Below are 10000 nucleotides of genomic sequence, written 5' to 3'. Positions count from 1 at the left end.
CGGGGCAAAACACTCCCCGGACAAAATACCCCATAGGGCAAAACACTCCCCGGACAAAATATCCCACGGGGCAAAACATTCCCCGGATAAAATATCCCTACGGGGCAAAACACTCCCGGACAAAATACCCCACGGGGCAAAACATTCCCCGGATAAAATATCCCTACGGGGCAAAACACTCCCGGACAAAATACCCCACGGGGCAAAACACTCCCCGGACAAAATACCCCACGGGGCAAAACACTCCCCGGACAAAATACCCCACGGGGCAAAACACTCCCCGGATAAAATACTCAACGGGGCAAAACACTCCCCGGAAAAAATACTCCACGTGTCAAAACACTCCCAGGACGAAACACCCCACGGGACAAAACACACCCTGACAAAACACCACCCCGGGCAAAACACTCCCCGGACAAAGCACCCCACGGGGCAAAACACTTCCCGGACGAAACACCCCCTAACATATTTACCCCGTGATGGTGATGTGATGACCATGGTGGTTAAGATTGTGGCGATGTGATGTTGTAGTTGTGGTGATGTGAAAGAGGCTTGGCCAGGCTCGTATTTATAACAACTGTGTCAAGATATTTTTGGATCGAGAATTTTTGGATCTAGACGAAGTCTTCATGGGCGTGGCGTTCGACAGTGGAGGTTGGAAAGTTCCCCTCTGCTGAATAAAATCGTTCGACAGGAACTGCATCGAGAGAACATAAGTATGAAGGAGACTGCAAGAGACCATAAGGCCTATACTAGGCAGTTCCATATCCCTTACCACCTGTCATCTCTATCCACAAAGTTATCTCATCTTATCTTAAAACAACCAAGTGTTTCATAAAACATGAGAACATAAGAATGGAGGAGACTGCAAGAGACCATATGACTTACACTAGGCAGTTCCGTGTCCTTTACCACCTTTCTTCCATATCCATAAAGTTATCTAGTCTTCTCTTCAAACAAACATTTTTCAGAGCTGACTACATGGTTATTAAGTCTATTCCACGCGTTAACTGCTCATCCAGTGGAATGAGAGAGAGAGAGGGACAAAAGAGAGAGAGAGAGAAAAAGAGAGGGAGATCTGTGCGTTCATTATAAGGAGGGGGAGGAGGAGGAGGGGGAGGAGGAAGAGGAGGAAGATCACGTCATCCTTAAAGCAGCACCTCCATGGAAGGAGATTAATTATTTGGAGAGTGAGAGGAGACTTTTGAATAAAATCCTACTCCAAGAACCAGACTAACCGGGAGGAAACTACGCCTCGCTGCATTCTGTTTACGTTTGCTTCTGCATTGTGTTGCCCCTCACAGGCGAGCAGGCATGTCCGCGCATCCATATTTGTGTATAAAGATGATGAAATTCAAGAAGAACTTGATCTCTTGTAATCCAGAACTAGGAGGGTACTTACATGCACGCACACACATACGATTGCAAGCACACACACACACACACACACACACACACACACACACACACACACACACACACACACACACACACACACACACACACACACACACACACACACACACACACACACACACACACACACACACACACACACACTCTCTCTCTCTCTCTCTCTCTCTCTCTCGGTGGCGCGGTTGGTAGAGTCTCAGACTGTCAATACTGAGGTATCGGCGGTACCTGGTTAAAATCCTGCCCAGGGCTGAAATTATTTCAGTATCGCTGCGCTTCGAGTCGTTACTCCAACTCTCGTGGGCGGGGAGTTGGATGTGTGTGTGCGTGTAAAGGTCATAGCATTACCCATAGATCGGACATACGAGCTCTGAGCTCTCTTCCGGGAGAGAAATAGCTGTCGATCACGAATACAACACGTGATCCAAAGGCCAAGGTGAATCACACACACACACACACACACACATACACACACACACACACACACACACACACACACACACACACACACACACACACACACACACACACACACACGAGTATTTACCTGCATAAACAATGGAAAGCGAAATTCATGATCCTGATATGTGACTGTTGAAAAAGAATTAAGTTTGGAGGAGTGAAAAGGAAGTGAGAATGAATATTCATTGGGAAACAAACTGTTGAATTCAGAAACAGAAAAATAAGTAAGCCAGTGGGTAAGACAATTGACAATATTTTGAGGAAACGACACACCAGAAGAATTTGAGTTAATGATTAAAGAACTCGACGCTAATGAAGCTTTGTAATGCTTGTGTTCGAAAAGAAAACTGTAATCATATAATGTTCAAATATCAAATGACAGAAGCACATACAAGAGATGAGTTTTACAGACAAGATAGATAAATATTTAAGAAAATTGATTTTACAGATTCGAGGAAATATTTTGAAGAGGTAAATTTGAGGGAGTTTAGAGACGTAAGACAAATTCACAAGAAATGAGAAATGTTCTTAGAGTTTTACAACCTGGGTATAAAAGATTATGTATAAAATTTTGGGGAAACCCGAAAGAGTTGGTTAAACATGAAATATGCGACAGCATATCAAGAAAGAGAGAGAGAGAGAGAGAGAGAGAGAGAGAGAGAGAGAGAGAGAGAGAGAGAGAGAGAGAGAGAGAGAGAGAGAGAGAGAGAGAGAGAGAGAGAGAGAGAGAGAGAGAGAGAGAGAGAGAGAGAGAGAGAGAGAGAGAGAGAGAGAGAGAATTAAGAATCGGAAAAGGTAAAACGAAATTGAAATAAATATGATTGGTAGATGTAAAAGTCAAACCTAAACGGTTTTAAATATTTTACGGACTAGATATGTAGTGTTGAAAGACATAAGACAGAACTGCAGAAAATGCATAAACTATTTGTCAACTTAGATGCAAGAAAGGACGGAATTTCAAACTTAGACGGACACTACATGATCAACATTATTGTGCAATATTCCATATTGTACAATATTATTGACGGTATATACTGGAGAGGTACACGCGTTTGATCTATACACTGATGTCTTCAATATATTGTGTCATTCTTCAATACCATAATACCATTCCTACACCGTCAATGATATTGTACAATACAGAATATTGCGCAATATAATGAGACCCGCCTTAAGGAATGCAGAGGCCAATTGGAAGAAGTAAAAGTGCCTCAGGAATGGAAGGAGGCCAATGGGGTACCAAATCTTAAAGGAGGAAACAAAACTGAACCCTTAAATCATATACCAGTATTCTTAAGGGGATTGTATTCTAAAAAATGGGATTAGATAATTCTTAATAGGGTTTACAAGAGATCAAGTTCTTCTTGAAAGCTCTTAATGGCGTTGGATTAAAGGATCTGAAGCCTCTAATAGGAATTAAACCTCCTTAAAAGGGATCAGGCCCCTTTAAGAGGGGTCCAATCACATTAATAAGGATCCAAACACTTTAATCAGTATGACAGTTTCATTGGATGAAAGAATCATGAAAGACAGATGAAAGAAATATCTGGACGAGACTTTGGCAGATAATTATAATCATTTCGGATTCTGAAAATAAAGTTATATGTCTCCAACTTGTTAAACTTTTATTCAAGGACGATGGATATGCTGCGTGATTGAGAATGTCGGGTGGACTGTCAAGAATTCATAGGTGACGTTAAGGCTTCTTTCGCACGTATCGACTTTTCGCCGTCCACGACACGACGCTCTCAAATAACCTTGGGGGTCTATTGACGCTATCACACGTTACGACCACATGTGAAAGCGTTCATAGACATCTATGGGTATTTGAAAACACGACGTCGTGTCGTTGACGGCGCACGGCGAAAAGTCGATACGTGTGAAATAAGCCTAAACCAGGATGTGAGTCGATTATTGTTGCCCTTTCCTATCATATATGAGGGCGTCACCATGATATGTATGTGTGTGTGTGTGTGTGTGTGTGTGTGTGTGTGTGTGTGTGTGTGTGTGTGTGTGTGTGTGTGTGTGTGTGTGTGTGTGTGTGTGTGTGTGTGTGTGTGTGTATTTACCTAGTTGTATTTTACGGGAAGGGGAGCTATGCTCTTGGTGTCCCGTCTTCATATCTCATTTTATCTAAACTATTTTTAAATTCATGTATTGTTTTTGCACACACCACTTTCTCATCTAACTTGTTCCAATATGTGTGTGTGTGTGTGTGTGTGTGTGTGTGTGTGTGTGTGTGTGTGTGTGTGTGTGTGTGTGTGTGTGTGTGTGTGTGTGTGTGTGTGTGTGTGTGTGTGTGTGTGTGTGTGTGTGTGTGTGTGTGCGTGCGTGCGTGCGTGTGGGGGGGTCTAGGGATCACGGAATGAAATATGCATCAGCAGCAGCAATCCATCGGTTTCGATGATGGCTGCGGCATGAGGAAATTTATTTATTTATTTATTTTATTTATCTATTTATTTATCTATTTATCTATTTCATTTTTTCTGTGGACCATTACTACAGGACTCGCAGTAATGGTTATAAACTGGACAAATTTAGATTTAAAAAGAAAATAGGCAAGAATTGGTTTACTAATAGGGTAGTCGACGAATGGAATAAACTTAGTAACCATGTAGTAAGCGCTGAAACTATCAGTTGTTTTAAGAAACGATTACACAACTTTATGGATGGGGATGACAGGTGGTGATGGATACGGAGCTGCCTAGTGTAGGCCTTATGGTCTCTTGCAGTCTCCTTCATTCTTATGTTCTTATGTTCTTATTAATCCTGCCTTTGAGCAGCAAAAACATCCGGATAGGCTACACTGTAACTGTGTGCTTGTTGGTAGTATGTGGCAAGTTTCGTCTTGCTTAAGGTAAGGCTCGCGGCGTTTTTGGTCCACAGTTGTCTTGGTTGAGATCTTAAGAACGAATGAGACTTTAGCGAAGCTTCTGTCCTCGTCGGTTTCTTCAGAAAATATCCGAACCAGAAACACAACAGAACCTGAGGCAAGTACTGGGAGAAATCCCAACCGAAATATAAAGAAAGTATAGCGTTTTCTATTTGATATCAGGTCATTTCTCTAAATGCTACAGTCTTTGGTCTCATTGTGCCTTCTGGGGGAGTGAAGAGAAAGAAATTTCAGGCTGAAGGTACGGAATGAGTAATTTTGTAAGTCCATGCAAGACGTCCTCATTTGCATATCGCGAAGGCTTCTTATATCGCAAGTCGCCTTTATTTTAGGCTCCTTTCACACGGAACGACTTTTCGCCGTGCGCCGTCCACGACACGACGTCGTGCGCTCAAATAACCTTGGAGGTCTATGGACGCTTTCACAAGTAACAGCCACGACCACGTGTGAAAACGTCCATGGACACCCATGGTTATTTGAGAGCACGACGTCGTGTCGTGGACGGCGCACGGCGAAAAGTCGATACGTGTGAAACGAGACTTACTAGTCACATCTAAACAGGCGTGACTAAATAACATATGTTGACCACCCATAACTCCCTATTTCACCTAGAAAGAGGAACTAACATTTTAGCAAATATAAATGGCCATAGTCGACTTGCAAGGAATTCTTTCATCTCTACGAAATCCCGAACGAGGAACAAGAATACAGTGAGTGGCTCTCCGTGGGAGGCGATCAATCCGTTATGGAGCTCGCCACAATGTGCTTTCTTCACATTTTGCCTGTGACCTCTTCAAGTGCTACTTTTGACCTCTCTACCACTATCCATACTTTAACTATTGCTATCTCTACTAAGAACTATCTATACAGAAAGTATTGTTTTCTATTTCAAAAACTATCTATACTAAAACTGTTGTTTTCTATACAAAAATTGTCTGTACTAAAACTATTGTTTTCTATACCAAAAACTATGTATACTACAACTATTGTTTCCATACTAAAAACTATCTATACTACAACTACTGTTTCAGTACTAATAACTATACTAAAATTATCGTTTTCTGTACCAAAAATTATCTATACTGAAACTATTATCTTATATGCTAAAACTATCTCTACTGAAACTATTATTTTCTATACTATAATTTATCTATACTGAAACTATTGTTTTCTTGAATGTATATATTTTTCCGTAATCTTGAAAGTTGAACCTTTGGAATGTTGAATATATGATAACGAATCTATACAGTCCTCTAATTTGTCTCAGCATAAACTTTGTCTGTTTACTCTTCTGACTCCCAGAGAAAAAAGATAATAATAATAAGATGAATAAATGAATAAATGAATTATGAGGCTAGATAAATAATAACAAAAGGGATATATGGATAAATGTATAATTCATAGATTGATGAGTGATGAGATGAATAAATAAATAGGTGATTAAATAGCCTAATAAATAAATAAATAAATAAACAAAGAGATATCTGGATAAATGCATAATATATGAATTGATAAGTAGTCAGTTAAACGAAATAGATAAATATCTAAACAAATAAACAATTAACTAGATAAATGAATAAATAAAAAATAAATAAGTAAATAAATAAATAAAATAAATAAATAAATAGATAAATAAATAAATGAATATACAAATTGATACATAAAAACACAAACACATAATGATTACGTGAGAAAAGAAGACAAACACTTACGCTGAGCTTTACTGCTCTTCTTAGACGTCGGGGTCCATCGAATGGCTGAGAGGTCTTCGAGTAACCTGAAGTAACGATGGTACTGACGACTGTTGGACCGGATCTTGACCATACTCGAGCCTTCCATCATGTACTGCAGACAGTCGAAGGCTGCAAGGAAAAGGAAAGAAAAGGGTGAGTTATTTCAAACTTCAACACGAAAGGACGACTTGGTTTAAGAAGGAAAAGGACAAGAATTGGTTTACCATAAGGCCTACCCAATGCAGTTCTATGTCCAACTTGTAATCCCTCTCCATAAAGGTATCTCATTTTCTCTTAAAACTACCAATTGTTTCATAAAAAACATAAGAACATGAGGATGGAGGAGACTGTAAGAGACCATAAGGCCTACACTAGGCAGTTCCATGTCCCTTACCATCTGTCATACTTATCCATAAAGGTAATTCATCTTCTCTTAAAACTACCAATTGTTTCATAAAAACATAAGAACATGAGAATGGAGGAGAGTGTAAGAGACCATAAGGCCTACACTAGGCAGTTCCATGTCCCTTACCACCTATCATCCCTATTCTTAAAGTTATCTAATCTACTCTAAAAACAACTAATTGTTTCAGGGGTCACTATATGGTTACTAAGTTTATTCCATTCATTAACTACTCTGTTGGTAAACCCAATTCCTGCCTATTTCCTTCTTAAACCTAAATTTGTCCAATTTAGATCCATTACCACGAGTCCTGGCCTGTTGTCTTAATAGGATGACCTTGCCTGCATCACACCTGAAATAGAACAAGTTTCTTGTACTCTACGCACGATCTCCGCTTTGTTTGCCCTACTTTATCACCAACGTAGCGTCTTTATCACGATTTTCGGTGCTGTGTGACGTCAGCAGTGGCGTGCAGAGGGCGGGGGCGGGGGGGGGTGGGGCTGGGCGTCCAAAATTAGGGCTGGGCATTCAATCAGATCATTTGATTTGGAGAAAATAACTTAATCAATTTGGTTTATTTATATCTAAATCGATTAGTGTTTATTTTATGTTTCATCTGTGTATATTCAGAATATCTTCTGTGGTATTTCTTAGTAGTATGAGGAATTATACTTGGGTCTTTGGGCATAAAATCAGGAAGCTGGCTCCGGGCAGCGAAGGAGACAGCACCAAAGATAATTTTTTTTTTTTTTTTTTTTTTTTTACTCAAGCAAGACGATTTCATTCAGTTTCTCTTCGCTTCTCCGGTATCAGAACGAAATGAGACCAATCCAAACTTAACTTCTTTCATATCACAGACGATCTTGTTCAGTTATTTGGTTTAGACAAGAAAGTACCTGGAATAGCAACCGGAAGGAAGAGGACCAAGGCGATGGATCAAGAACAGTGGTTCCCAAACTAGGGGGCGCGCCCCCCCCCCCCAAGGGAGGCGTGAGGAGGATACAAGGGGGGGGTGAAGTCATCTGCTCAAAAATATTTCTTTAATTAGAATAATAACATCATTCAAAGAACAAATATCTGCCATTACTTACATGCAAAGTATAATTGTAGCTGTCACTCCAACCCGTTTTCTATTAAGCTAGTTCTCCTTACACGTTAATACAAACAGAAAGCTGTTTTCCTAAACAATGCTAAGAAATGAATGCAAGAATCATATCACATGAATAAAAGAGGGAGTGGGGACGTGCTGGTAAGATAGTTTTTTGGAACCACTGATCCAGAACATCAAGAGCGCAATAGAGAAGAGAGGAATTGATGTGAAGACAGTGGAAGAACAACAACTCCGTCAGAACAGAAGAAATTGGCGTCTTTTTTTGCACAGCTGGAACACTGACAGGCGATACGGATAACAGGAATTTGGTGAAAAGGTGAGGTGAGATTCGGTTTAGAAACTGTGACATTTGTGATTTACTTCTGTCGTCTTAGACCAGTAGTTCTCAAACTTTTTCGTGAGCGACCCTATTTGGACACGTTTCAATCCTTCGCGACAAAGAATAAAGTAAATGAAACAAAATGGACGGTGACATATACCCTTTACTTTGGAAAAAAAAATAATGTGTACAGCTTTTCTTTAACAAAACTAAATCAACAGAGGATGAACACACATTACATTAGTAATGTGCGGTTAAAATAAAATTTTAACTAGTCAGATATTTTAAATATTCTGAAAACATGAAAATTTTCCGTGTCCCTGAGACCCATCAAAATGGATCTCGCGATCCAACTTTCTTATTTTGAATATTTTCCGTCACGGAGCCGTTATTCACAATTACTGGTCTCGCTGAGGACTTGTGTTGTGTTTTTTGGGACACAGGATAATTTTCAGAAGCTAAGGTCTTTCTCTCATATTAAGACAACGGGACAGGTATCGTAGTAATGAATTTGTATTGGATAAATTTAGGTTTAAGAAAGAATTAGCCAAGAACTGGTTTACCAACAAAGTGGTTAACGAATGGAATAGACTTAGTATACTTTTAATGAGCGCTGAAATAATTGGTTATTTTAAAAGAATATTAGATATCTTTATGGATAGGTAAGAACTGGTTTACCAACATAGTAGTTAACGAGTGGAATAAACTTATTAACCATGTCGTGAACGCTGAAATAATTGGTTGTTTTAAGGGAAAGAAAACATAACTTTATGGATAGGGATAAAACGTGTTAAGGGACATGGAACTACCTGGTGTAGGCCATATGGTCTTTTATAGTCTCCCCCATTCTTATGAGCTTATGTTCACACGTACAGCTGAATAAAGTCACGTGGCAACAGCCCGAAGCTTTGTTAAGAGTGAAGTGTTGGGAACAGTTGTTTTCCTTCCTCAAGTTGTGTGAGAGTTGCACACGACCAAAGATAATTGCATTTCCATTATGCCTCGGGCTTAGTCCTGAGCACTCTTGCACAAACACTACAAGACCAGCGCGCATGCAAACGCACGCAGAACCTCGTGTGCACGCATAATAATCGTGTGTACACGCGTCTACGCACACACGCGTGTACGTTTTCGCGTACGTATACGCAGTCACATACATACATGCACACAAGAACATTCTTTCAAGGGCATATGTACATTCGCGAAAACGTACATTTGAATGTACACACACGTATACGCTACCATGTACACGGTCTTCTCAGACACACACACATGTACACGATGGCGCGGTGGTAGAGTTCCAGGGCTGAAATAACTTCAGTATCACTGCGCTTCGAGTCGTTACTACAACTCTCGTGGGCAGGGAGTTGGGTGTGTGTGTGCGTGTAAGGTCACATCATTACCCATAGATCGGTCATACATGAGCTCTGAGCTCTCTTCCGGGAGGGAAATAGCTGTTGATCACGTGTCCAATACGTGATCCAAGATCATGGTGAAACACACACACACACACACACACACACACACACACACACACACACACACACACACACACACACACACACACACACACACACACACACTATAGAGAGAGCTTGTCCCTTTTATCAGTTATCTTAAAGATAGTTTCTGGTCTGTGTGTTCATAATTAGCTTGAAATTCTCCA

The 10000-nt window shown here is 40.3% G+C and overlaps 1 protein-coding gene across 3 annotated transcripts in view; it reads right to left on the bottom strand.

Annotated features, from left to right (window-relative positions):
• LOC143020730 (inactive phospholipase C-like protein 2) overlaps positions 1-10000 on the bottom strand; it is a 208285-nt gene that overhangs the window by 58671 nt on the left and 139614 nt on the right. For all 3 annotated transcript variants that reach the window (XM_076177430.1, XM_076177431.1, XM_076177432.1), the window contains one exon: positions 6481-6630. In XM_076177430.1, the coding sequence (XP_076033545.1) occupies positions 6481-6630 (150 nt within the window). The remainder of the gene's footprint in view (positions 1-6480; positions 6631-10000) is intronic.

The sequence above is a fragment of the Oratosquilla oratoria genome, chromosome 40, assembly GCF_046742065.1.
Source record: "Oratosquilla oratoria isolate Oo_2021 chromosome 40, ASM4674206v1, whole genome shotgun sequence".
Classification (NCBI taxonomy): domain Eukaryota; kingdom Metazoa; phylum Arthropoda; class Malacostraca; order Stomatopoda; family Squillidae; genus Oratosquilla; species Oratosquilla oratoria.
Note: the sequence above shows the minus strand (reverse complement) of the source record. Positions and strands in the feature narration are given on the sequence as shown.